The 27614-nt window shown below is 31.6% G+C and overlaps 4 protein-coding genes across 9 annotated transcripts in view; 2 read left to right on the top strand and 2 right to left on the bottom strand.

Annotated features, from left to right (window-relative positions):
• cyr (cypher) overlaps positions 1 to 11965 on the top strand; it is an 82097-nt gene extending 70132 nt beyond the window's left edge. Inside the window, exons 2-6 of the mRNA XM_088258388.1 lie at positions 5400 to 5647; positions 7120 to 7423; positions 8356 to 8525; positions 9333 to 9842; positions 11032 to 11965. Of these exons, the coding sequence (XP_088114514.1) occupies positions 5401 to 5647; positions 7120 to 7423; positions 8356 to 8525; positions 9333 to 9842; positions 11032 to 11390 (1590 nt within the window). The 5' untranslated portion in view covers position 5400 and the 3' untranslated portion in view covers positions 11391 to 11965. The remainder of the gene's footprint in view (positions 1 to 5399; positions 5648 to 7119; positions 7424 to 8355; positions 8526 to 9332; positions 9843 to 11031) is intronic.
• A 153-nt stretch (positions 11966 to 12118) lies between these two features.
• On the bottom strand, positions 12119 to 15317 carry Ykt6 (YKT6 v-SNARE homolog). Of its 3 annotated transcripts, none has more exons than XM_088258389.1 (2): positions 15126 to 15317; positions 12119 to 13152 (listed from the first exon to the last, which is right to left on the bottom strand). In XM_088258389.1, the coding sequence occupies exon 2, from the start codon at positions 13084 to 13086 to the stop codon at positions 12487 to 12489; it is 600 nt and encodes a 199-aa protein (XP_088114515.1). In that variant the 5' UTR covers positions 13087 to 13152; positions 15126 to 15317; the 3' UTR covers positions 12119 to 12486. The 3 variants fall into 3 exon arrangements, with proteins under 3 accessions (XP_088114515.1, XP_088114516.1, XP_088114517.1); XM_088258390.1 differs by having other exon boundaries at positions 15222 to 15317; XM_088258391.1 differs by lacking the exon at positions 15126 to 15317 and adding an exon at positions 13313 to 13402.
• Positions 15318 to 16880: 1563 nt separating this feature from the next.
• Positions 16881 to 22205, bottom strand: Taf8 (TBP-associated factor 8). The gene is made up of 6 exons (XM_088258403.1): positions 21825 to 22205; positions 21521 to 21619; positions 19793 to 19980; positions 18211 to 18361; positions 17812 to 17949; positions 16881 to 17626 (listed from the first exon to the last, which is right to left on the bottom strand). The coding sequence occupies exons 1-6, from the start codon at positions 21958 to 21960 to the stop codon at positions 17499 to 17501; spliced, it is 840 nt and encodes a 279-aa protein (XP_088114529.1). The 5' UTR covers positions 21961 to 22205; the 3' UTR covers positions 16881 to 17498.
• Positions 22206 to 23190: 985 nt separating this feature from the next.
• On the top strand, positions 23191 to 27555 carry LOC148310456 (mitochondrial tRNA-specific 2-thiouridylase 1). 4 transcript variants are annotated; one of them, XM_088258401.1, is made up of 5 exons: positions 23208 to 23464; positions 23787 to 24137; positions 24942 to 25105; positions 25514 to 25681; positions 26230 to 26648. In XM_088258401.1, the coding sequence occupies exons 1-5, from the start codon at positions 23383 to 23385 to the stop codon at positions 26536 to 26538; spliced, it is 1074 nt and encodes a 357-aa protein (XP_088114527.1). In that variant the 5' UTR covers positions 23208 to 23382; the 3' UTR covers positions 26539 to 26648. The 4 variants fall into 4 exon arrangements, with proteins under 4 accessions (XP_088114528.1, XP_088114527.1, XP_088114525.1 ...); XM_088258399.1 differs by having other exon boundaries at positions 23255 to 23464; positions 24879 to 25105; positions 26230 to 26647; XM_088258400.1 differs by having other exon boundaries at positions 23271 to 23410; positions 24879 to 25105; positions 26230 to 27555.
• The last annotated feature ends 59 nt before the right edge of the window (positions 27556 to 27614 follow it).

The raw sequence follows: 27614 nt of genomic DNA, 5'->3' as shown, positions 1-27614 counted from the left end.
ATCAAGTAGATCATCAGGTTACTCAAAAAAAATATACTAATTATTTTATTTAAAAAAATACTGTAAAATGTGCCCTCGGTACGGGAAAACTCAGTGAGTGTACATTTTTGTTTTTTTTTGTAATTTGCAATTATGTATATGACGAAATTAATAAATTAATAGACACACCCTGGTACTCGGGAGAGAATATATAATTTTTTTTTCAAAGATGATTATATGTTATATGTAACAGCTGATTCGCTCCTGGAAATGAACAATACACTCGTTTAGAAATAAGAAAAAAAAATACAACGCCACAATACAGTAGGTAGATACCTTCATACATACCTACTCGTAGAATACTGTGCACTGTTCACTGTACGCTACGAGTATGAATAAGGCTGTGCGCTTACACGCTTTCACACGCGATTTCACGGAAAAACACGCATTTATCGAGAGGAAAGTAAAAACTAAACTTCAATTTTTAACCCAATGGAGCGTTCGACTCTGCCTTCACTTTGGATTAATTGCACTAGTCAACACGATTTTTGGGTGTGGGTTCTGCATATGATATTTTGGTTTCTCCTATGTTACAAATAAAGAAAAAACAGTTTTTCCGATCAAAGTTTGCTTTTGAAGAAACTAGAGCGATTTTTCAAATTTTCAAGAAAAATGACTTCTTCATATATTTTTTTTCATACTAAAATTTTTAATTACGTTTAACAAAGTTTTTTTCTGACCACCAAAAACTTTTAATTCATTATAATAAACAAAAGCATATAAATGTAAAATAACAAAAAATCTAATTGAAAAATTAATATTTCTAGTAGTTCTCCTATGGGCTTTCTCGTATTAAACCCCAAATGTAATCTCCCTTAAAGTCTTGTCTCCATCACATCTCGTTGAAAATGTTTTTCTTAGAGGAGTAATTATTGAAAAATTACATTTTACAAATGAATTTTATTAAGATACTGTTTTTTTTATTTTGAAATTAATCCTTTGTTGATATTAGCTGAAATATTGAAAAATTATGTTCCCATTTTTATTTAACTACTTTCACAACTTATTACTTATTTCTTTATAACCTTCTCTATTATGTGAAAATCCAAAGCCCTGGATCTTCTTCTAATAATAAATAAATATATTCAACATTATACTTATTATTTTTTGACATCTCATCAAAGATGAAGAAGAATATGGAAGTCTGGGCATTTACGGGGCTTACGACCGTCATAGGCTGGTTTGAGTGATCACTTTACACACGTGTAACATTCACCAATTCTACCCATTATTGACAACCACACTACTCAAATTCTTGGAAGTTCTATATATATGAACCAATTTAGAAACCTTGTTCATGAATCACTAAAACTTCACTAGAGACATCTATTGGTGAGATGTAAAGAAGCTTTTTATTAAGCAGAAACTCTTATATTAGTATGTGAGATCCGAATCCCGGATTATAATCACACACATGAGAAACGCCAGAAAATACCATTTTCATTTTTATTATTAAGCTTATAATTTGACCAGATAATTTATTTACAACATTTTGAGTGTGTCCAAATACTTGTTCACAAAATCTGGATTATCTCCAATTACAGGAGTTATTTTCATATTATTTTGTGAACAAGTATTTGGACACACTCAAAATGTTGTAAACATTATACTTAATGATTAAACGTTATGTATTAATTGTTAAATTAAAACATAAATTATATACTGCTAAGTTGTATTTTATTGTTAAAAAACATTAAAATTAATATTATGACAATTGTTTCACCTAGATATGGCATTTTCAAACGAATATGAAGATTAAATGGACTGACGGTCCTCAATCTTCAAATCCATTTAATTTTCCATCTTCATCATCGTCATCTTCTTATATTCATCCATTTAATCTTCACATTCGTTCGAAAATGCCATAACTAGCCGAAACAATTATCACAATATTGATTTTTATATGTTTTTTAACAATACATTACAACTTAGTAGACTCAAAAAATCTGTGTTTGATTAAACAATTAATACATAAATTAAAACGGAGTTCTACAAATTAAACGCCAAATCAATAAATTTAAGTTTTTCATTCAAACCCTTATCCGCACCTCAATGGTGCATAGGGCACTGCGTCATATAAACGCAGTGTTATCTTGATCGTTTACACATGAAGGAAAGGTGATCAGCCCTCCGCTTCAGGTACCAGTTCAGGGTAATATTGAATAAATATGATAGTGAAAAAATCACTCATATTTATTTTACCCCCCTTGGAATCGAACCCAGGACCTCCAGAACGGTAGCCGAGCGTGCTGACCATTACACTACGGAGGCGGACAATCAATAAATAGTTATGAAATAATATTTTTTTAATGAATCACGTACCTTGTACTTAAATTAATAACCTACTTATTTATTGTCTGACCATGAATTTTCAAAATGTTATAATATTCGAGTAATTCAAGAATCACTAAACCGTGGAAATGAATAATTAATCTGCTGGCTGTATTAATTTTCTAAAATTTGAATTAGCGATAGCTTTGAGTGATTTAATTGTACGTGCCAAAGATACGACTTTAATTACTAGCCTTAAACAAGGCCTTAGGATACCATAATTGAATTTGGAATATTTAATGTTTTTTTGTTGTTTGACCGTTATCGTATTACTCGTCTGGGATCTAAAGCCAGTTTATAAAAATTGGCAGGTTGGTAACGCCTCTACTGCGTTTCTTATTATCAATTATATTTCATTTTCTATGATTTTTTTAAAGAGATATTTAAGGTAAAATAGTGGTGGTGTATGCAGATTTTCTTAATTCCCGCGCATTTACATTTTAAAAAATGGGAGGCGTACTCAGAAGTTCGACGCAACTAGAACTTTTATTAATTTATTTCTCATTTTAAATATTTTTTAGTTGCCTTTGGAAATTCTTCTTCGTATTATGTACAAGAATTTATAGCATATTTAGTGTATATCGCTCACTCCTTTCAACAACGTCACATATCAAAAAAACTTGATTTTTCAGGAGATTGTTTTTTAAGTTTAAGAATAAAATGAAATGTATTATAAATAAATATAAAGCTACTTTTTGAACTTTTTACTGTGCAACAGATCTTTTTAGGTAAAACCTTTTTAAAAACCTTCTTAAAAAAGGTTTTTCTCTATTTAAAAAATATGAAGTATATTAAAAAAATTATTAAACAATACCCTTTCTTCAAAATGTAAAAACAACAATTTCTGCCCTGTAGCGGGTAAATATTAAGTTGAAAATATCCCGCTTTTGCTGGGATATAGAACACTTTCTGGGCATTCCGAAAACATGCATAACTGAAAATTTTCGATTTTTGATTTATGACGTTGTTGAACGGAGTGAGCGATATGTTTAATGTTTGAAGTTATAAAAATATTAAAAATCTAGTAAACAACGATACGATCGAAGAAAACATTGAAAACGCTTAGTGACAACAGCTATCCGCCTTGAGCAATGTTTGGTTTTGCGTGCTTTGCTGTTACATTCAACAGATGGCGCTGCAATTGCGGTCAAAAAAGCTGTTTAAAAAACAAAATATGTTCTAACTTGTTACCGATAAAAACACCTTTCCATAGGTATATCTTTATATATCCTTATATATAAGTATATATTTTTAAAAACGCTGTTTAAAAAAAAAATATTTTACCTGTAACATAGGTTAAAAAAAATACTAGTCACAGATATGTTAAATAACTCGGATATTCAAATTCAACGTTGTGTCAAAAATTCAAAGCAATCGGTGAATCGCTTTAGGAGATTTAAGATTTTAACAAACCAACATTTACATTTTTAGTTACATTTTACCATTGCAATAAATTTTTTATAATTGCATAATCTATATTAGAAAATTATGCTTTGTAAACTTCATTTTTTCAAACTACAAAGTACTCAATAATGTCGATCAATTCATTCACCCTCATTGATTCCTTTCTTTTCCTTCTCCTTCCTGCTAAATATAATGTATTATATCAAACTTTTTTTTTTAATCTCTGAATGTTTTTTAATAGTTTTATAACATAAATTTGGAATTGTTTAATTGGCTTTTTTTTTAACGTATCTTTTTTTGTAATGTAATGTAATGTTTATTATTGTTAATGTAACTATTGTTTATTTTATCATTTTTTTATATGTAAGCTGTACAATTCCCGAACAAATAAAATAAATAAATAAACAAATAAAAAAATAGATTTCTAAAACTGCGTCTTCCTTAAGACAAAATAGTACGAGTAAAAATGTTAAATAATTTTAGATACTCGTATTACCATTTTTAAAACGTATTTGCATTTAACACGTTTCTTCCGTATACTGTTCATACGAATATTGGATTAAGAAGGTTTTTTTTGTATTTAGTATTTAAGAATTTCTTGTTATTGTTGTGTTTTTAACAAAGTATTGTCTGATAATACGATCATATCTGAAATCTGACCGTGGTCACGAAGGCTACATGCGCAGCAGCGCCGGGAAACAATACATCAAAAATTTCTTAATAATTTTGTTCTTGTAAAAATGGCTCGAATCACAATCTTGAGTAATAATATTTTGACGGCTCTTCGCAGAACGGAAACTGAGTCATAATCTCGGTACATTGTTAGTTATTTTCCTTCCGGTAGAGATTTCCCGATAACTGCGGAAGGTTGCATTACAATAAATTCATAATATATCAAATTAAGGGGTGTCCTGAATCAAAATCTCAACAACAACAAAAAAAAATAAATATTAAATTATTGCATAAATCAATAGATAAATAATAATATATTTACAAATTGACAGAAGCAAATTCTAAATATTTCCAAGAATATAAGGCCGAAACCAGACGAGTGTCGAACCAGATTGAAAACATTGAAACGCGTGTTCAACGGTTTTTATTTTCACGATTTTTCTAAATTAGCGGGAGTGATAGCTAAAAAACCAAACGATTGTTTTAATTGAAATAAAGTTTTTTTTACTCAAACATTCAATTTTCTTCTCATTGAACTAAAAAAATGTTAAAAAGTGTAAAGCTTAAAGGTTTTTATACACGATTTTTTTTCAAACCTGCCAAAAAAACAATTTTTTCGTTTTTTTTTTAATATCACCCAGAGTAAAAATAAATAATTAATAAATCCTTTTTTGCTTTATTGTTTCTGTCAAAAATTACGAGTTGGATTTCCCCGCCGATTGAAGACTGCAGCCACAAGACGCCCGTGAAATTAGCTTAGAAATCTGTTATATATTTTATTTTATTATTTAAAACAATTTTGTTGTATTTTTTTAATATAAATTAAACCATACCTCAAAATTCAATTACTTCATTTCCTTCTTTCCATTCTAAAAAAATACAAAAAGTGTTGTTTTACAGGGTTCTGATTCAGGACACTCTTAATAAACCTTGTCTTTTGTTTTTGTTTGAAGGATGGTGGCGATGGTTCCCAGGCGGTTCTTGCTGGTGCTGCTGCTGATTGCTGTGGAGATCCTGTGCTCCGAAGGACAGCTGATATTCCCAGACAGCGTGTCCCGGAAGCCGAGGAAGAACACCAACAAGATAACGGATGTGGACGCCACTTGTACCAGAGACTCTCTCGACATTACCGTGAAGATGGAGAGACCTTTTAAAGGAGTCATATTCACTAAAGATTTCTCCAGAGAATGCAGAGCACAAGGTGAGAAAACTCATAACTTTAGTTACTTAAAACTTAAAACTTAACGCTTAAAGTCAAAACTTAAAACTTAAAACTTTATAAATTTCAAACAATAAAACAAACAAAGAAACCGTTTTTGAGAAAACCGCAAATTTTCAATTATTAAAAAAGACAAATGTTTGTAACTAAAAAAAGTTTTGAGATTCCAAAATGATAAATCCAAAATGTCTTCTTCTCCGTCTTATTCTTCATTGCTGAGGGTTGAGACCCTTGCAGAAGCAATGACTCTTCTCTAGTTATCCCTTGACTGTGCTGCACGCAGCGCTCCAACCAACTACTGAACAATTTCAACAAATTTTCAAATATTTAGGAATTAAATACTTCAATAAACTCCCTGGAGAATATTTTTTTTTAGAAGATCATCAAAATTCATACGAAAAAAAATTTATGCCCATTACATGTAAAACTTGAAAAAAAATATAAAAGAAAAGAAAAAGTCTATTATACCAAACTATCAGTTATTAATCAAACAAAACAATAAACCTTGAGTGTAAGTCCCTCTCCAAGCACAAGAACTCAGTCTCTTTTTTGGAGAGGGACAGCGAAACTAAAATTATAAGATTGCCATATGTATAGAAATTGTATCAAATTGTATTTAAAAAATGTAACTACATTAAATTTAAAAAAAAAAAATTGACCTGCTGATGGAAGCATTATTCCAAAAGTCATAAAGTAGTGTCTTTTAAAGTGGTATTATACCAATTGAGCGATGAATGATAAGAGAGGGTTATATTACCATACCACAAATTAACAATGCTTTTAAAATACAAAAAAAAATAGCAAATGAAGCTTAAAATTATATTTTTTATTGCAGATAACTGTATTATAATTAAGTAAGGATAATCAATGCCCCGTAACTTAATTTTCTTTAAACCTAAGTAGCATTTTACGAAATTGCATTTTAGTTTAAAACACCGTTTTGTATTGAAAAAATAAATTTGTCTTCTAAATAAATATATGGTTTTCAAAATAAACAAATTAATAAAAGGTAAGGAGTTAAAAAATATTAAAAAATGTTGTTTCTATATATCGTAGTCATACAGGAGAAAGTGACCAACTGCATTTTTTTACAAAAACGTGATTATTGACTATTTGATATCTTACTACCTTAATATTGCCCTGAAAAAATCCAAAGCGATTTTAAAATTGGATGTTTACTATTATAACTTTACAATAATGACTAACTGCATTGATGTTTATGTTCTTGCCAAGAAAAAATTACTTAAATGGCCCACCTGATCATTTTACGTTTTGTTAGTTGGTCACTTTCTCCTGTACGACTACGATATATTCTTTAAAAAAAAATTCAATATACATTCTTTAAAAAAATCGGGCGTGGAGGGACTTGTTACCTTCGGGCGTTCGGCCTCTGATTGAATTCTGTATTTGCAAGTATGGCCTTAAATAACTTCTGGAACGTTTCTATCTTCCAGGTAACTTGGACAATTCCGTATCTCTGCACCTTCCACCCAACGCGTGCGGAGTGCGTGTCAGTTCCCTGACCACCAACACGACCTTCAACGGGATCGAGGACGGCAGCTCCGACGGACTGTTCTACATCGTGACCCTTGTCATTCAGATGGACCGCTTCCTGCAGCAGTCCTCGGACCAGGAGCGACAGGTCAAGTGCTGGCTCAAGCCGAAGGCCTTGCAGATACAGAGCTCTATCATCGAGGAGATGCTGGAGAAAAAGCTGAAGGAGATTTCTAAAACTCCGGGGAAGCAGATTAACAACAGGTTAATTTGAATAGAAAATAATAAAAAATTTTAAGGTCTAGACCACTGATCTAGATCAGTGGTCGGCAACCTACTACCCGCGCGTAATTGATTTTGTGATATTTTTAATAAACCACTAAGAAAATATAATGATTTTTTTTAATGAAATTATTAATTAATAATATATATTTTAATACCTACATATTTGTTTTATAAAAAAAATATATTTACAAATATATTTATTTAAATCACTGTAAATAAATAAATGGTATATTTTATTATATGAAAACAAAATATTACTTTTTTAAAGAACTTTTACCCACTTAAAAATTAAATTTTGATTTGTTAAGTTTTTTTTATCCAATCTCTCAAAAGGTTTTCAAACACTGGTCTAGATTCACATGCACATTTTTAGCTCATGAGCATGATATTATTGAGCTATTGCTACTTAGTAGCATGTGTGTATGTTCTTTGTTTGAAATAAGCATGCTCAAAAATCCACCGTCATTCAATTTTGACCATGCTACATAGCAGCGCGGGTAGGAGGAGCGTACTCTGAACGGGTCGGAACAGGTTTGCTTATGAGCATGCTAGTATCAGTGTATTTAAACCAGCATGCTTACTTCAAGCAAATGTGCATAGCATGCTAGTCTTAAGTATGCTCATAAGCATCTTAAATATGCTCATAATCATGCTTAATTAATACCATTATGGTTAGAAAGAAAGTGATTCTTTATTAAAAATTTGGGGTGCAAAACTGATTACCCTGCCTTCATGAAATCACGATCAAGTTAACACCGTGTGGATTTGGTACAGTGCCCTATATACCGCATAGGTGCGGACAGAGCCCGGAATAAAAAGAAGAATCGCTCATTATTTAATAATAAAATTAGTAGGTGCTTACACTATGTAGTTGTTATGTGAAACATCTAATGTTATTTTTCAATTCTCAGGTCTGGGAGAATGGGTAGTGAGTGGAAAGATATTTCTGATGAGCAACAAGCGTCTATCATGGAGAAGGCAAGAGCGTGGATGGAAATATTGCCTTCCAATGGCAATGTGGAGGCGACAACTGTTGAAGTTGGGGAGCCGACAATGCTTATTATTAAATCCACATTACCGGGTAATTGACACTATGATACATACCACTCACAATATCCTGTTTAATAGAAAGCATTTTGAAATATCTATTAACTGTCTTAGTACCGGAAAGCGACACGGCGCTGCTCAGGCTCATATATATATATTTTATTTTTTTTTTAACTCTTTATTCCAGCTTGACTAAGTGGTGGGTGCAATACTTAGTCAGCCAAATATGTTTTACAACATTTTATATAAAAAGCGCTAGTAGCGCTATCACGCTTCATACTTCAGTATGGTATTAGGAACTTTTCTGGCAAGCTTGAATCAAATCAATATTTTACATAAATAAAATTGATATCGTCTCTTGACCTCTTGACTTAACACATTGTTTGTGGGAAATGCTTAAATGTGCTTTTTACATACTATTGGTTGTGAGCGGGAGACGCTTAAAAGCATTCTATTTGCTTATTTTTGGAGAATGAGAGACGCCAAAAAACATTGTACAGATTGGAATGTTTATTTTTGAAATCGGTTTGCAGTTAGTTGAGATTAGTATACTGAGGGTTGGGCAGGTGACTGAGTTTAATTAGGGTCAGGGTTAATGTTTTAAGAACCAATATGATGCTGTTTATATGGTTTGAGACTGTAAAAAATAAAATTTAAGATCATATGATGAATGTTTTAAAAATTATCCAAAATCCGTCCATCTCAATAAAAATATAAATACATTTATAATGTTATATATTTATTAAAACAGAGGTAATGGAAATTGTGATTTATCACTACAATCTCAGTTCATAACTACTATCAAACTTGTCAGTTCACATGCATTTTTTGTATATTCCAGCCGGTGTTGGACTCCGAATAACAGACTGTTTGGCCCACGACGGACTAGGAGAATCTTCACAGACACTTCTGGATGACAGAGGGTGCCCAGTGGATGAACTTATTTTCCCAAAGATGAGGATGTACAACCACAAACCAATCCCAGAACTGGAAACCAAAAATCCTAATAGAAAATTGCCCCCCGCCACCGAAGAGTTGGTCCAAGTTAAAGAAGGAGACATGTTCAAATACATCATGTCATACCAACACGCCAGTACAATTTTCTCGGCATTCAAATTTCCCGACAGGGCAAGACTACATCTAACTTGCGGACTGGTTTTATGCAAAGGAAACTGCCCTAAAATAGATTGCAAGGAAAGTGAAATGTTACCCAAATCTAAGGATTCGCTTTCCAGAAGAGTAAGGCTAGATAAAGACGCGGATGGGACAGTAATAGATCGTCTTCAAGTCTATAATAGCATAGAAGTGTTGGCACCTAACATTGAATTGGATGATGACACTGCGATAAGAGGTATCCTGTTATTTTATCTTACAATTTTTTTTTTTTCTTTATTTAAAATTCTTTTGCGTTACATAAATTCAAAAACAAAAAATATTTATAAAAAATAAAAATGAATACAAAAAAAGATCCCACAAAGGCATGGCCTGTGTGTGGGTATACAATATAAATAGTCATAGTACAGGGTATAAGGGTATAGGTTTCTAAGTATAATTAGTTAATACAAAATACAAAAAACTTAATTGAAATACAAAAAAAAAAAAAAAAATACTTGACTCTCAGTGAGCAATTTTTTTTTTTTTTAATTAAAACTTAAACATAAAAAAGATGACAAAGTAAAAAAGTAAAAAGCTAGCGATCATGTGCTAAATGAAAAAGGAACTTAAATCTGTCTCTTTTATAAATAATCTAAGCAAATTTTTAAATTTACACGAACTAAGGGAATTAACATCTAACAAATAGTCTTTGTGGAATAAGTTGAACAGTTTTGGAGCTATGAAAAATGAGTGTCTTTGCGCAAGTCTGGATTTACAAAAAGGGATTTCTAATAAATTATTAATTCGTTGGCTAGATCTATTATTATTTTTAGGAAATTTACTCTTCATAATTCTAATTGATTTGTTTTACTAAAGGTTAAAAAATCAGTAATGATATATATTGCTGTTTCTATCTAAATTGCAAGATAAAATTGAATTATATCATATTATATTATATTAAATATGTGTGTTCATATATTATACATACACATATATGCAAATACATACATGTATAGCTCTATTTTCATTATTAATAATAAAATATTCCATTATTATTAATTTCTGATTGCCATTCAAAATCATTAATAATTTTTGGTAATTCATTATATAGACACCCTTAAAGAAATGATAATAATTTCTTCTGTACCTGTAATTGCGTCGGAAAAAATGTTTATCACCTATATTTTCCTGCAGAGTTTTATGTATTAAGTATTTGCCACGATCTTCTTCTTTCATCTCAGCCATTTTTCCACTACTGGATCTCTTTTTTGAGCTTTTATTATCCACTCACCCCCGCAACAGGGCTAATATCATTGATCTGTCTTTTTTGAGGCCAGTGATTCCAATTTCGCATGATCACCGGATCAAATTCTAACACTAGAGTGCTGGAATTTGAGTTTGAGTGTTAAGTTCACATTAATGATTTTTAATATTTATTTTTTCAGGTTCGCGATATACTAATGGATTTAACGGCAGCGATCTGGGAAACTTTTTGACAGCCATTCCAGGCGATAAGACAGTCTGCATGTCACCGAGCAAGATGGCGTTATCTTTCTGTATACTGGGCCTCGTATTCTTGTCCGCGCTGGTTGTCGCTTTCATTTCTCTGATACGAGCGAGAAGAAAATACGGCACCGATACGTGCGGAGGTCCTCTCAGCTTCTACGCGGGCAGCAAGAGCATATTCTCAGGTTCCGGAAGCTCCAACTCCGGTTTCAGCGGGAGCAAGCTGTTGCTGACAGACAGTCCGTACCTTGATCACCAATCCACTAGCAGTAACTGGCCATACGGTCGCGTACTTTAGTACAATCCATTGAGACTTTTTGCTTAAAAAGCATAAAAACTATCGATAGTTTTCAATTTTTAAATATTTATTATTTGTTAAGTTTTATTCAAAGATGCTGATTAAAATGGGGATTCATCGATTTTATATATATTTGATTATAATAGAATAATCTAATTACGATTGTGAATTTTAACAACAATTATCAACATTGAAATTTGTGTTTTTTGCTGATATTTTTTGATAAAACTAAATTGTCAAACATTGTCATTTACATATTGTGTGATACACCATATTAATACAAAACTACTGTTTTAAAGTTTTGAATAAGTGGTTGATATATTAATCCACTCTCTTACGCTAATTTCACCCTTAAAACATTATCAAACTGTTCATATATCAGCTGATCAGGTGATTAGTGATCATGTTGACTTTTTTATTTAAATTTAAGTTTTTTCTTGGTAAATACCTCTCTTTCTATTAAGAATAAAGTACAGTGGAAATAGTGATATTTACCAAGTAAAACACAAATTAAAAATGGACAGATAATACAACAAAGTCAATTAACGAAATCATGTAAACTGTTGTTAAATTGCTACATACATTTTTCAATCAGCATCTTTGAAAACTGAAGGTAAAATCCTTAAAAATGTGATAAAAAGAAAAAGCAAAGCGAAATGTGCATTGCTGGGGAATGGTGAAGGGGGTGAAGGGACTGGGAATAGTAAATGTAGTGGAAAAAAGCTTAGTGTGGTTTCCAATAAATGGTGTTTATATTATAATATACATGACATACATTATCACGCTGTCATTTACAACATCAACAAGAGTAAATTTATATTGTTATTTATTTATTATATCTAATCAAGCATTTTTTAAATGTGATATATTTTAAGTAGTAACTTGGGAAAATAATTCATTATACGTACATATATAAAAAATGTTAAAAATTTATTTAACACCGCCTTCTTCCCATCCTAAAATTACATCAAACTTATATCTGAACACGAACACTGACCACACGTAACATCGTTCTCATACAATATTTTACTTGGCGTAACATCATTGTGAAAGTAACATCGTAAATAGCGCAAACACTTAACACTTACAAATATATTCACCCAAAATTACAACAACTGTTGGTCTTGCGCGCAGTCTTATAAAACGCTTTACTGTTCATGGAAAGTTCGTCAGATTTGGCGACGAGATCGTCCAGCTTCTCTCCGCGATCCAGCACGGCTTTTATGGTGTTGTGGAGGATAATTTTAGTTTCATCCAAGTCATCCTGCATTTTGGTCAAGGCGTCCGCTTCCCGAGGATTCTGGTACTTGGAAAGGTAGGCCGCCAAGTGTGGATAGTCCACGGTGGACTCGTTGGCCGAGGGCCAAACGTTGGCTGGAATCTTTGCCGCAAACTCATCCAACACCTTGGTGAGGAGGGTGTGCGACACTCTGTTGGGGTACTCCTGATCCGTGATCAGCACGCCGGCCAGGTTATCCCCTCGCACGTACACGTGGCACATGTACTCCGATTCCGTCACCGACTGCCTGGCGGTCACCTGAGTCCTTTCCACGATCGTTTTACTAATGAAGGTCATGAACTCTTGGACGGAGCCCCTTTGGAAAAAGCTGAAACTTCTCAAGTCATAGGAAGCCTTGAGAATTGTGGCATTGTCGACTCCTTTGTACAATACGGCCAGAGCGTAAAGTTTAACCATGATGAAGGAATAACTATTTGTAGCCTCAAGGTGAAATCGGCAAGTAGTTTCGCATCAAAGACAAATCTGAAACAAAGACAAACAGTCAAGTTTATTTGCCTAAATTATAAAGACAATGCTCTATCAACTTTTCATATAGTAAATACAAAATCCTCTTTAGAGTAATGTAAAAGGAACTTTTAAACTGTAACATGAGTGATATTATTCATAAAATACATATTATTACCTTCTATATGTATGTAAGCAAACAATGATTTTTTTGTTTGTTTTTGGATTGGTAAATTCCATTTGATGATTGAATAATAATATTTTTAACCTCTTCTGTAAAATAAACCAGAATAGACTCGGACACTTAACAGATGTCGACAATAAGTATTATATATAACAATACACTGATTTTTTTATAGTATTATTCACATTATGTCAAACAAATCCCAGGACGACGCGAACTATGCCGTTTTTACATAGAAATTCTGTTGTTTTATATTTATTTAATGACAAGTTGCATCATGTGGCTCAGTAGGTCTCCAAGAAACAATAATTATATAAAAAAAAAGAATAAAAAATATTAAAAACAAAAATAGTAAAAAGTAAGACATAAAAAATTAATTGAAAAAAAAAAATATTTATTTTTATAGATATTGAATTCAATGTTTGATTGAGGATTCATTCATATTTGATATAATATTATCAATGATTATTATGTAATTAAGTATAACAAATAATTACTCTTGTATGCATACTTATGTATCCAAGGTTTTTAATAATGATAGTTGCAATTTTTTGTATGACACTTTTTTTTATTTAAAAGAGAAATATTTGTTTTTACAATAATGCTTATTTGTATTTACAATAAGCCTAAGCGGCTCATTATTAGAAATAGGTATCAAATTGTTAGAGTGGGTTCTAACTCAGAAACTCTGACTCAAGAGTCCGCGACACTAACAACGGAACCACACATAATGTGAAATAATTTATCTTATTTGTTATTTAAAATATATTTACACTTTGATTGAAATATATGATGAATTTTACATGATTGCATCTTTAATATTCTGATATTGTTTATTACATATAGTATGTAATAAACAAAAATATGCTGATGGGGTATAAAAACCGGTTAAGAAGAAATTCAAATTTTTCAGTTGTAATGAATGGCTTATAATCAATACAAAAAGCAATTCAATGCAGAAGGCACAGGAAACACAAAGACAAGGTAAGAAAACAAACAAAAAATAAAAACAACGACACTTTGAAAAGAAAATGTAAACTTTAAATAAACATGAAATATATGCATCAAAATAAGTACATAAAAACATAAAATAAATTTACTTAAGTGTCTTATCATGAAACATATGTCAAGGATCATCTTCGTGTTATTTACAAAAAAATGGTGAATTCTTTATATTTATTAGTAAATAAAAAGAGAAAAAATATGTTATCTATCATTCTGAACAACTAGAAATATATGCATCAAAATAAGTACATAAAAACATAAAATAGATTTACTTTTGTGTCTTATCATGAAACATATGTCAAGGATCATATTCGTGTTATTTACAAAAAAAATGGTGAATTCTTTATATTTATTAATAAATAAAAAGAGAAAAAATATGTTATCTATCATTCTGAACAACTAGAACAAATTTAGTGCCTAATTTCATTCATATAAAAAAAATCTCCACAAGACCTAAATATGGTATTATGTATAACAATAATGACGTGAGCTTCGCGTTTGTAATGTATTTATTCCTTTCTAAATATATAAATACAGGATATTTAGTAACAAAACAACAAAAAAACTATTAAAAGTGATACGAACCACATCATGAGAATCTAATTCCAAATACTATTGAGTAGGTCTTGGTCGTAATCAATATCGATGCTTTGAAGACATTTAGACTCCAGTATTATATACAACAAAAAATAGAAGAAAAAATAATAGATTTGATCAATTGACATTAAACTTTGACCTAATTTAAAGATAGGTATTAGAATCTTAGTATAATTAAAAAAAATTAACAAAAACATATTCCAACCTTTTAAGCTCAATTTCAAGAAGATTCCATTGAGATTATAAATGTATTCACCATGGCTTCAATTCCTATGTGAGTCATAAATTAACAGTAAATTACCCGTTTCATTCCAACAATGTGATTGTATTAAATTTTAAAGAATTTCTCATCCAAAACCAAACCCCAGACAGAACTTGACAATATCACGTAATGCATAGATAAACATGACACATAGTGACAGTAGCATAGACAATAATAGAGAACTGAATGCATTATCGATATTATTTTCAATCGGCATTATGTATCAAATAAATGCAGGCGTGGTCAAAATAAAAATTAATAAATATTATAAATTTGCTGACGTGTATTTTACATATGTAAAATAGTTGATAAGTAACTTGTAAAACTATCTACTAAAAACGAATACATTTTTTTAAATAAATATAAAAATTGTAAATAGAAAATAACTAATTCACTAAGTCACTAATTGAAAGGTGGATCGTGTATCACTCAATTTTGGGTGCTTTGCCAAAAAAAATTGTATGGTGAAAATCATTAACAAAAGAAAGCCCAAAGAAAAATCAATAGTGTCGAGTTGTTTTTCTTTTCACATATTTTTTTTAAACTTCAGTCACAAAACGCGCTGAACATAAGGCTGCAGTCCAAATTCAGGTCATGAAATTAGCACATATAATCTTTTGATTGATCACCTTAGACAAAGTAAATACAAAGAACACAAAATCATATAGGTAAATTCTGATGGAAAATAAAATGTTTTTTTTCCACTACTACTTTGTGTTTCGCTCTCTGCTTTCCACTTTGACTGCTGAACTTCACCTCCCCTTAGACTGTTCTCAATACAAACTCCAAACACGTTACATTTATTATGTTAGCATTATTAATAAACATTGTTACCTTACAAAGGAGCCTTTTTTTTTGAATTACCTAACGTCCAAGTGACTCTGAAATCTAGCTACGGCTTATGCAACACCGTTTATCATGTCCCTACTCAGGCTTCAACTTTAAAAGTTTCATAGCCTATGCCTACTTGTGAGTGGATTTACTCTTTATGTTTAAAGTTACTATAATTTCATGTAATTCATGAGTGAAAATTCTAGGCAAAAACACTCGCTATCTCGCTAGAGGCATGAGTTTATACATTTCAATGATTCTAAGTTAGCAGTGAAGTTACTTAGGTGTATGATTTTAATTCTTGATTTTACTCAGGTAGTGAATTTACTTGTTTATTCTTATATCTATGTGTATACTTACATTTCTACCTAATACTTACATTGCGCCTGGGAAGGCAACACGCTTAACTTAATATTACACTTAACTAACTTATGATTAAGTAGCGTCTGTGTGCGGGCGGCTGGAATGGGCGGGCTCGTCGGGGGGGCGGCAGGTCCAAGTGTGTTGGTGATATGATAATGTAGTGGAAGTCTGTATTTGTACCTATAGGGCATTAACGAAGCATCCGTTCCATACGAACCGAGGTCGCGAATGAGAGGATTTCTTTGGTGTTTATTTGTGTTTGCTTTTTGCGCGTTGAGTGAAAATTTCAAAAAGCATTGTTTAATTGTGTCGATTTTCCAGCGATCGTGTATTTTCTGAATGTTTTGACGGTGGTGTGTATTGTATATGATTTTAACAGCGCGATTTTGTAGTCTGAAGTGTGACTTACAAAGGGGTCATTGTTTTTTTTTTTTTAAATGCCCCATCCCTTCTTTACAATGTGTTATGTAATTTAAGGACAAAATTATAAATAAAACAACTTAGTGTTTACAAAATAAATATATTTATCAATATGGTGGACTCTTAATGTAACATGATGGACGGTAAGAAATATCTGCTTATCCGCGCTATCAAAACAGCTCTTGGACTCTTTCAATTTGAATAATTACCTAATAGAGCAAGCTATTAGATCTTCAGGATTATTTATCATTGCCATCCTTGAAGTTCAAAGCATCTTCCGAATACCCAAATTTCGAATGTTTAAAAATAAAATTTGGAAATCTCAAGACACCATGAAAAAATCCATTTGTAGAATTTGGCCAGTTGAATCTCGCATTTAAGATTCAGGTTGTCATTATTTAATATGTAGTTGCCTCATTTCATTCAAAGCTTTTCAAGCTACTACAATTTGGCAATTTATTTCTTTATCAGAATTAGGCAGTAGCAATATCTTTCTTAACATTTTCTATCCCTCACAGCCATTTAGGTCGTTAAAAATTGCCTTAAAGCGCAACCATGTCAAATACTAGTCTGATACCAAAATTGTATCACTATTGGTATTATTCATTTCAATTTGAAGCACAGGATTGATCACCCTTCCTTCGTGTAATTGATGATCAAGTTAATACCGTGTCAATCTAATGGCGATTATTCAGGCGATGATCAGGAAGATTTTTGGCTATGTTTCAAGTAAGGGTTATCAATTTGTACTGGGCTCAGCCCTCCGGGTTGTTCCTGGCTTCCTTCTCCGTCCACATCACCAACGTCACCTTCACCATCAGACATAGGTTCTAAAAATAATTTTAATAAAGTATAAATAAAAATGCAAACTACAATACATGAGTTCCAAGTACTTATGTATGTATTCATGTAAGAGAATTGTGCAATTTTATTTGCAAGGTAGTAGAAGAAAGGTTTATTTTTTTATTTTATCCTGGTACATGTCATGTATACAATTTTAAAGATGTTAAAATACCTTTCTTCTCTGTCGCTGGTAAATCTTCAGTTCTGTTGGCCACTTGAAAGTGATATTCTAATTCCTCAAAGTCAAATACTTGGTCCGTTGGAAGAAGGCATGGTAAATATGCTGGAAAGGTTGGTTTACACGCAATCACTGAAATCATACAAAATACATTATAAAATAAAACTAGCTACTTTTATTATTAGAAGTATCTTATTTAAAATAACCTAAATGAACGCATATATAAATAGGCACTGCTTATATGCTTGTTATTGACTGCTAGGTGGAGTACTGCTAGGGGTGAGTGATAGACACAGGAGAAAAAGTCCACTTAATCACTTTATATCATACGTTAAACATCAACCGAGGACTATAAGAATAGCTAGCTTGTTACAAAACAATAGTTTTACTCACGTGGAAACATTTGATTATCATCAGAATTGAACAAGCTATGAGTTTCACCAGTTTTTGCTAAAAATCTTGTCAATGCCCTCTCAATATCCCTCTTCTGGTTTGCTGCCTTTTCTCTTATAGCCTCATACTCCGTCACGGGCTGTTTGTGTGTCTGTGGATATTATTTATTTTATTAAAACACTTTTTTTTATAACAAATTGCAACATTGATACAGATATGTAGGAGAAAAATATACATGAACAAAATACATTTTGAAAAAAATACATTTCCGTTATGTAGGTGATTTTGAAATATTTTGACACAAAAATAATATGATATACCATGATCCATACAAAAGGTTTCAGAGCATAGTTATAATAATTTGGATAATTTAATTTATGTAGCGCCATTTTTTTTTAAATACTACCTCAAGGACGCTTATAAAGACTAAGATAATATTAGGATGACGATGCTCATGATAGATAATACATATTTCAAAATAAAACAAAATGTCATTAATCCATCTCGGGGCGTCAAGTGGGCTGAGTCTGGAGCGGGGAAAAGATGAGGAGACAAATTGTTAAGCCTTCCTCTCAAGCTTCTCGGGCTAAGATGTGTGGCCAAGAAGCAGCGGCGTGCACAGAGTTCTAAATCAGGGTAGGCAGTGGGGTTGGGTAAGGATAATGCATAGTTACTATGCCTACTGTAGGCACTGGTTGTGTTTCCATATGAAACACGAGCAATCCATTGTAGGCACTGCTTTGCTGCCTATATAGAATGCACGCCGCTGCCAACAAGCATAAGTGTGAATCAAGCGCGGTCCGTCCATACATGCTGTGGATGCTCCGCATCCTTTGCATTAAAAGATTTAAACTTCTATCCTTAAACAGCAATATAAATATTTTAATATTTCTACAGCGACCATATTATGTTATTTTTTTACAAAAACAGCGCTGTACAAAATCATACAAATATTATTATTATAAAAGAATGTGCATATATCGTCCCGTCTCAGCGTACGCGCAACGAGCGACACAATACGAAGATCGCGGGCGAGTCTAAATACACATACATTCTCAAATACTGTGAAACGCGTAAAAAGCACGTAAACAAGCAATACTGGATGCGATTTGTAAACCGCGTGCAAAATGTCAGAACCTGAGTTCTTTCCGCGCATGCGTACTGAGACCCGCAAGCCAACATCCATATCAACTGCATACGATATTAATGACAGCATCCAATGTACAAAAAACGTCTTAAATACTAATGTGTATAATGAACAGAATCACATACTCTATTGGATTGTTCTTAGTGCGCGTTGCTTTGACAGTTTACTTTTGAGCTTGAAGACTGAAGTTAAACGGTTTTTAAATATTAATAACCTACGATTAACTTAATAATTTAAATAAATAAAAATGAACAAAAATGAATTGATGATATTTTGTATCTGTAATTATCGAGTTTTGGATTTATGGAGATGACGTCTAGATGTGCATATTTGATATCTAGTACGTAGTACGAGTATAAGCATTTGATGTCCAGCATCCCTTCTACAAAAAGTCACCGACCGCCACTGGTGTGAATGTATTTATAAAATAATTACCGGAGTCCGGACGTAAGCGTGGGGGTCAGGCAGAGGGGGGAGGTGTGGTGGTATGTGTGCAGGGGCGCGCGCCCGCTGGCCTGCCGACAGCATGGCGGGTGTGCGGGGGGCTATGGCAGCTGTCGGAGCCCCTATCACGTGCCGATTGGGACGCGCGGCATAGCTCTCCAAACCTTCCAGACGAAAGCCTGAACAACACAAATCCGGGATTCAAACTAGCCATGGAATCAAATCAATGTTAAACCATTTATTTTTTTGACATTTCATCAAAGACGAAGAAGAATATGGAAGTCTAGGCATTTACGGGGCTGACGACAGTCATAGGCTGGTTAAACCTGTTAACCGGGCAGTCCACTGTCAAATTACGCAACTTGTAACGGGTGCGAATACTGATTCACTCCGTGTCTTAAATTTATGTCGAGACATGTAGGGATGACTAATTAATACCTTTGTTGTTCGAAAAATATACATCCATATATATTATATAACATAATAAACATATATTTCAAGGACGTATTCATATGTGCTACCCGATATTGTTTACGTTTGACGTATTTATGCGTTCCACCCGGTTAACAGGTTAACTGATCACTTTACACACGTATAACATTCACCAATTCTACCCATTATTGACAACCACGCTACTCAAATTCTTTGAAGTTCTATATATATGAACCAATCTTTGAAACATTATTCATGAATCACTAGAACTTCACAAGAGACATCTATTGGTGAGATGAAAAGAAGCTATTTATTGAGCAGAAACTCTTCCATTAGTATGTGAGGACCGAATCCTGGATTATAATCACACACATAAGAAACGCCAGAAAATATCATTTTCATTTTTATTATTTAAGCTTATAATTTGACCAGATAATTTATTTACAACATTTTGAGTGTGTCCAAATACTTGTTCAAAAATATTATTAAACTTATTATAATTATTATTTTCAAATTATTAAACCATTTATTTGATCTTTTCATTAAATCTGTGCCAGATTATTTTTATTTCTCACAAGTGGTTAATATTTACTGTAACCTATAGTTAAGCTTCTGAATGACAAGGTTTTACGAATTCTGTAGAAACGCAAAGTGGTTATTTTAATCAATCAAAATAAAGTAATATTTTTAAAAAAAAATTATGCAGACAGTAGAACCTTTTTGTCCTTTAACCAGTTCCCAGTTTAGGGCAAGGAGTTTGCATTGAAATGATGAGCCAGAGTGCTGCTGGTAAAATCATATTCCGACTTCTGGTATTGATTTATCTGATGGAAATATATTTATGTATTTGTTTTTATTGACTAGCCCTAGAGGTGCTGGGGCAGTCTTATTTCAACTTGTTGGTGACGATCTCTTGCACCAGCTAATTTTCTCGCCAAAAATTGACTTTTAAGTGGTTAATTATATTTATGTCAGTGTGAATTTTATTTTTATTTTTAAACTACACTAAACTACTTCCCAGTTATAAACAACTATTTCAAGGTACTATTACCAACATGTGAAATTGCCTTTCAACAAAGTGTTATTGAAAAAAGCTAATTCGCTATTTTAAGATTATCTCATCAGACTCTGTAACGTAAATAAACAGAAAAAAATAATCTTTTCCACTAAATATCAAAGTGTTGAAATTGAGAATTATTGCAAATATATTACTAGACTTTGCGGCTGGACCACCAGTGGCATTTGGTTTTTATTTTGGCAATTCAAATAAAAATAAAACATATTTACCCATACTGATAAGTGCCATTATAACATCCCCTATGACAGGCTCAGAACGACCGGCTACTTCATAATAGCTCTTTGTTGAGTTTCCAGCTTCCACAAGAACTAAAATATGACAATTTGCAAATGTTATTTAAAACACAAAAAAGTCTCTACATAACGCAGGCATTAATTTTTCAGCACAAAAGCAACATTCACCGTGCAGAATTATCAAACCACTTTCTACCAATTCCTCAGAATTTCTCATTTTCCTCAAATATTTCAAATCACCTTATTGACTACAAAACTTTTTTTAAATTAGTGAACTTACATGCTTGAAGCATTTCAGACATGGTCTCCAAAACCTGTTTATCCACGGAATCGAAACCGACTTCCAAAAGAATGGCCGAAACAGCTACGTTTAAAATTTTTCTTCGCGCATTTTGGTTTGAATCCGCTTTCTCCATCCCGAATCAATTACTTCACTAAGATACAAGATTTATAAAATTCACCACAATAATATTATTCTTCAGGAAAAATATAGAATCCAAGAATTTCAAAAATGGAATATATTGCGAGAAAACGGAATCAATGTTGAGTATTCTAATGTATATACTAAAGAATAATCAGAAAGCGCATAATGTACTATGAAGAAGAAAACCGAAAACCGATGAAAACAACGGATGACAGGAGAAACAGCCACAGATTAACTGAAACAGCTTAAACACGGAAAATAATTAGTATAGAGTACAAAGATTAAAGTTTAGCAAAGACAAAACGGAACGAAGGCAGTCAGGTAGGTAGGTACTTTAATAATTTTTACTTTCAGCCCTAGTGTTATTATTTTTAATGCTTATTCAATTAATAAAAAATTTCATGAATCAAAATTTAATGGAAAAAATATTTATCAATAAAATAAAAATTTAAGCCTCTATTTTTTTCTATACTTTTATTTATATCGCCTATGCATTGCTTCCGGAGAAATGTAACTTATCGATGCGGTTCAATTTACAAAGAGGTTGCTTGAAGTGCTTAGGTGGGAAGAACAATTATTTTAACCGTTTGCACTTGAAACTTTTTTTATATGACATAGCAGTAACTCGAGTGTATTTTTTTTGTAAATTTGCACTAAAATAGTTATTTTTAGAAAAAAAAAACGGGAAATAGGTATTAGGCAAATTGACAATAAAACTGATAGAAACGTGTTTTAAATGGTTTATTTTAGAAAAATAAAGGCAATTAGTCACTATTTTATAATTTTAAAGTGTTTCAAAGTATGGTATCTAACAAAACGATCACCCAGGACAAGTATCATAATATTCATAAGTCTTATGCCTTTGCCAATTTTTGTCCCTCCGTGAGCAAACAATTCAGTCTCTTTTTGATCCTATACGCAAAACATGTAGTTTGCCATCCAGGCCGACCTCAGTTTAAGGAGTAGACGGCCTACTCGAAATCTTCCGAAAGTCCCCTACCAACTGATCTACTAAAGTTTTCACAAACTTTAAATGACTCAATGCTAGCAAAGACCTTGATCAACTGGCGGGACAGAAGTGTACCTGCGTTAGTACGTATCCCGATCTTTTATTATTCAACAACATAACGGTACATAGTGGCGACATATAGTCGACAACCGATTTACTGGGGAATTTACCATGTCGATATATTGTCGCCATTCGAGTGCAAATGGTTAAACCCCTGTAAAGCCCTAACTATATATAACCATCACATAAAATATTTTTATTTATTTATTATAGCAACATTAATCTGTACTGTCAATGTCAGTTTATCGTGGTTAATAACCTCAAAGACGAGTTGCTTTTGATTTGAATATTGAATATCGTCCACAAGTATTAATATTTTACGAAATAAATAAATAATTTAATAAAATGATTAACTTCAGGAAAGTTATAGTGGGTATGTCTGGAGGTGTTGATAGTGCTGTTGCAGCATTTTTACTAAAATCTAAAGGTTTCTTTTATTTTCTCTTCCTTGTTATTTAAATTATTTTCGTAAAAATGTATACTTAATATATATATATATATATATATATATATATATATATATATATATATATATATATATATATATATATATATATATATATATATATATATATATTTATATATATATATATTTATATATATATATATATATATATATATATATATATATATATATATATATATATATATATATATATATATATATATATATATATGTACACCTAAAGGAAAGGTGATCAGCCCTCCGCTAAATATAAACTTCGTTATATGTTCTTCGTATTTTGCAGGTTTTGATGTCCATGCTGTATTCATGAAAAACTGGGATTCTATCGATGAAATGGGAATATGTACAACAGAAAAAGATTACGAAGACGCCAAAGTTGTATGTAAAACGTTAGATATGCCTCTTACTCAAGTGAACTTTGTGAAACAGTATTGGAATGAGGTTTTTACTAACTTGGTAAAGGACTATGAACTCGGCCTTACGCCCAATCCTGATATTCTGTGCAACAGAAAAGTAAAATTTAAATGTTTCTATGAATATTGTTTCCACACACTGAATGCAGACGCTATAGCAACGGGTCATTATGCTAACACTACTTTTGGACCTTATTTGGAAGATTACAAAGAGGGTGTAAGTGAGTAAAGTATAAAAATAAAATTATCAGTTTTACTTGTCGAGCATTCTGTTATAACTAAGGTGACCATTCGTACTGGTTTTTCCAAAAGTGTCCTGGTTTTATTGAGATGTAGTTAGGACAGTTGTGACTACAAATTTTCGATTTATTCAAAGATTGAGGACATCAGTCACATGTTTGTGATTGGTCAGAGCGCCAATTCCTCAATTCGCTCTCTGTAAGAAATGTACTTTAAAAGAGTTTTTTTCTGCCCTTGGTTGTAATTTAAAAGAAAACATTGTGCAATAACAATCATATTGAAAATTTATATTTATTATTTTTGCAAAATACTACCTTGGACATCTGCTCACTGAACAATACCAGATTTATGGTAACAGATTGCCTAGGCACAATTGTGTAAAGAATAAATGACCAAAAAAAACATATGAAGTACCTAAATGATACCAGGGTATAAGCACTTTGTATAAGAGTTGTTTCCACTATCTGTATCTCTAGTGTAATTAATACCTAAAACTACATTGCATTAATACAACCATGTAATGATAGTACACATAGGGGACATGAGAAGAAATGTTTTACTAGTTTGTTTTTGTTTAAATAAAAAGTTTTCAAATCAAGCTCTTTAGAGTGACAATCAAGCAATGGGGATGTCATTTAAGATGCAAGACCATAGATCTCTTTTTGTGTATGCATTTCAACTATTTGAATTAATTGTTATTTTAAGTACCCATCTTTTTCCAGATGTGAGACTGCTTCGTCCATTTGACAAATTTAAAGATCAAACATTTTTTCTTTCTCAAGTAGAACAGGAACCACTTCGCAGAACTATGTTCCCTTTAGCAACACTTGATAAAACCAGCGTTAGAAGTCTTGCCGAAAAACATGGTTTATTGAATGTAGCAAAAAAGAAAGATAGCACTGGGATATGTTTCGTAGGACACAGAACGTTTAAAAACTTCATATCAGAGGTACAAAATACTTTATATACAAAATAGTAATACATAAAATCTTAGTAAATCATTTATGTAAATCGTATGAAATTGCCACTAAGAAAGAACTACTGTGAATGTTTAAAAGAAACCTTTTTGGAATCCCAACTAATACTTATTATGTTATAATATTAACACACTTCGGATGGGAAAAGTATTTCTACCCATTTGGTCAATTGATGCTAAAGGACAGAAAGGGTATTTTTACCTTCCGTGCCAACTTCATTTGAAATGCAGAAAAGAACTTATCCAATTATGTATACCAATATATTTATTGATGGCTTAACTATTTGTACATAATTATCAAATCCCATCGCCAGCAGTCCGCAGGCGTAAAAAAATACCCATTTGAAATGTGTTAAATTTGCTAATTGAATTTTTTTTCAGTATGTTGTTTCTAAACCTGGGGTTTTTATCGATTTTATGACTGGAAAAATAGTAGGTCGTCACAATGGATTTCATCAATGGACTTTGGGTCAGCGTTGTAACCTAGGTGGATTATCTAAAGCTTACTTTGTTTTAAAGAAAAACAAAATGGATAATTCAATTTATGTTGTAAGTATTTTCTCATCAACCATTGTTTAATCCTGTTTTTTTTTTTAATATAATAAATTGCCTTTATTGATGCACTTTTTTCATTAGTGACATTCATTTAAAACATGAAATCCCAAAGTATCATGATTTTTGTTCACGGGTGATGCTCATTCTTTTATGTGAAGTCGTTATTAAATAAATTTTAAATTATTTCAAATTTAATTTAGTAATTTATAAAATTAATTTTGAATATTCATTGATTTGGCGTTTAATTTGTAGAACTCCATTTTAATTTATGTATTAATTTTTAAATCAAACACAGATTTGATGAGTCTACTTAGTTGTATTTTACTAAAAAAAACACATAAAAATTAATATTGTGACAATTATTTCGCCTAGCTATGTCAACATTTGTTTGAAAATGTCATAACTAGGCGAAACAACTGTCACAATATTAATTTTTATGTGTTTTTTTTAAAATAAAATACAACTTAGTATACTCAAAACATCTGTTTTCAATTTAAAAATTAATACATACTTTATATTGTTAACTTGACCTTATTTTACAGATTGGTGATACTGACCATCCATCACTGTACACAAAAGTTGTTATGACTGAGCACCCCAATTGGATATACGGCGAGCCTGAGCCATTAAAAAATAATGGTGTTTTTAAATGTAATTTTAGATTTCAACACACAAAACCGTTTGTTAATTGTTCTGTTATGAAAACCAATAGTGGACTGCTTTTATATTTAGAAGATGGTGTCAGAGCCATTACAGAGGGACAGTATGCCATTTTTTATAGTGATATTGAATGCTACGGTAGCGCAAGAATTATTGACAAAGGACCAAGTTTGTATTTTATAAAGGATTAACACCTGTGAATAATAAAACACCAACTATATACAGTACATATGTATATAAATAGCTTGTACAATATATAAAATAAACTTAATTAATACCAAATTAGTGAACATGTCGCTCACTCCTTTCAAGAGCGTCATAAATGAAAACACTTTTCAAAAATCAAAACGATTTTTCAGGAGAACGTTTTCAAAGCTTAAAAATATAATACAATATATTAAAAATATATATCAAGCCACTTATTGAACTTTTTACTGTGCAACAGATCTTTTTAGGTAAAACCTGAAGGTTTTTTCTCCATTAGAAAAATATTTAGTAAATTTAAAAAAAAATCAGCAATCCCTTTTCTTCAAAATGCAAAAACAACATTTTCTGCCCTGTAGCGGGTAAATATTAAGTTAAAAATATGCCTCTTTTGCTGGGATATAGTACATTTTCTGGGCAATCTGAAAACATGCAGAACTGAAAATTGGCGATTTTTGATTTATGACATTCTTGAAAGGAGTTAGCGATGTGTGTTTTATTTATTTTATTTTTGGCAAGTTATTCAAACAGGATATATTCAACAATATTACCGTATTTGTAGAAATTGCTTTGTGTGCGCTAATTACTATGTTATTTACATTCTTTTAACTTCCATACAACAAAAATAATCCAAAGTACTTAATCTTCTAAACCAAATTACTATGATTTTTTTTCTGAAGATTAAAAATATTATGTATTTTCTCTGTTCACCAGTGTAGTTTAATATTTATACACATCAGTATTTGCAGCATCACATTCCGGAAAAGTCATTTTATTTATATGCCATAGCACACAATCATATATTTTAAAGCTTTATTTAAAACAAATTATGGAAGTTTAGGGATTTGTACACCATGTAATATTTACCATCCTACCCATATAAAAAATTATAGTATTGAATTTGTTTGCGATGGGTTCATTCAAATGTAATTTTGAATCTGATTTAATTTTTGCTTATGATTATCGCAAAAACCTTTATTAATACCTTTATTAATAATTAAACCTTTAGTAATATTCATCCGAATTTTACATACTACAAAGTGCTCGAACATTTTTTCTCCCC

Source organism: Brachycentrus maculatus, unplaced genomic scaffold, assembly GCF_059751285.1.
Source record: "Brachycentrus maculatus isolate JH-2025_06_01 unplaced genomic scaffold, ASM5975128v1 h1tg000095l, whole genome shotgun sequence".
Taxonomy (NCBI): Eukaryota; Metazoa; Arthropoda; class Insecta; order Trichoptera; family Brachycentridae; genus Brachycentrus; species Brachycentrus maculatus.
This window is presented reverse-complemented; position numbering and strand designations above follow the sequence as displayed.

Coding starts and splice junctions, on each gene's coding strand:
- LOC148310456 (XM_088258399.1), top strand. CDS start 23,383: ATGATTAACTTCAGGAAAGTTATAGTGGGTATGTCTGGAGGTGTTGAT. Junction 23,465..23,786: donor ATTTTTACTAAAATCTAAAG/GTTTCTTTTATT, acceptor CGTATTTTGCAG/GTTTTGATGTCCATGCTGTA. Junction 24,138..24,878: donor AGATTACAAAGAGGGTGTAA/GTGAGTAAAGTA, acceptor ATCTTTTTCCAG/ATGTGAGACTGCTTCGTCCA.
- Taf8 (XM_088258403.1), bottom strand. CDS start 21,960: ATGGAGAAAGCGGATTCAAACCAAAATGCGCGAAGAAAAATTTTAAAC. Junction 21,620..21,824: donor GTCTGAAATGCTTCAAGCAT/GTAAGTTCACTA, acceptor GTCATATTTTAG/TTCTTGTGGAAGCTGGAAAC. Junction 17,950..18,210: donor TGATAATCAAATGTTTCCAC/GTGAGTAAAACT, acceptor GTATGATTTCAG/TGATTGCGTGTAAACCAACC.
- Ykt6 (XM_088258389.1), bottom strand. CDS start 13,086: ATGGTTAAACTTTACGCTCTGGCCGTATTGTACAAAGGAGTCGACAAT.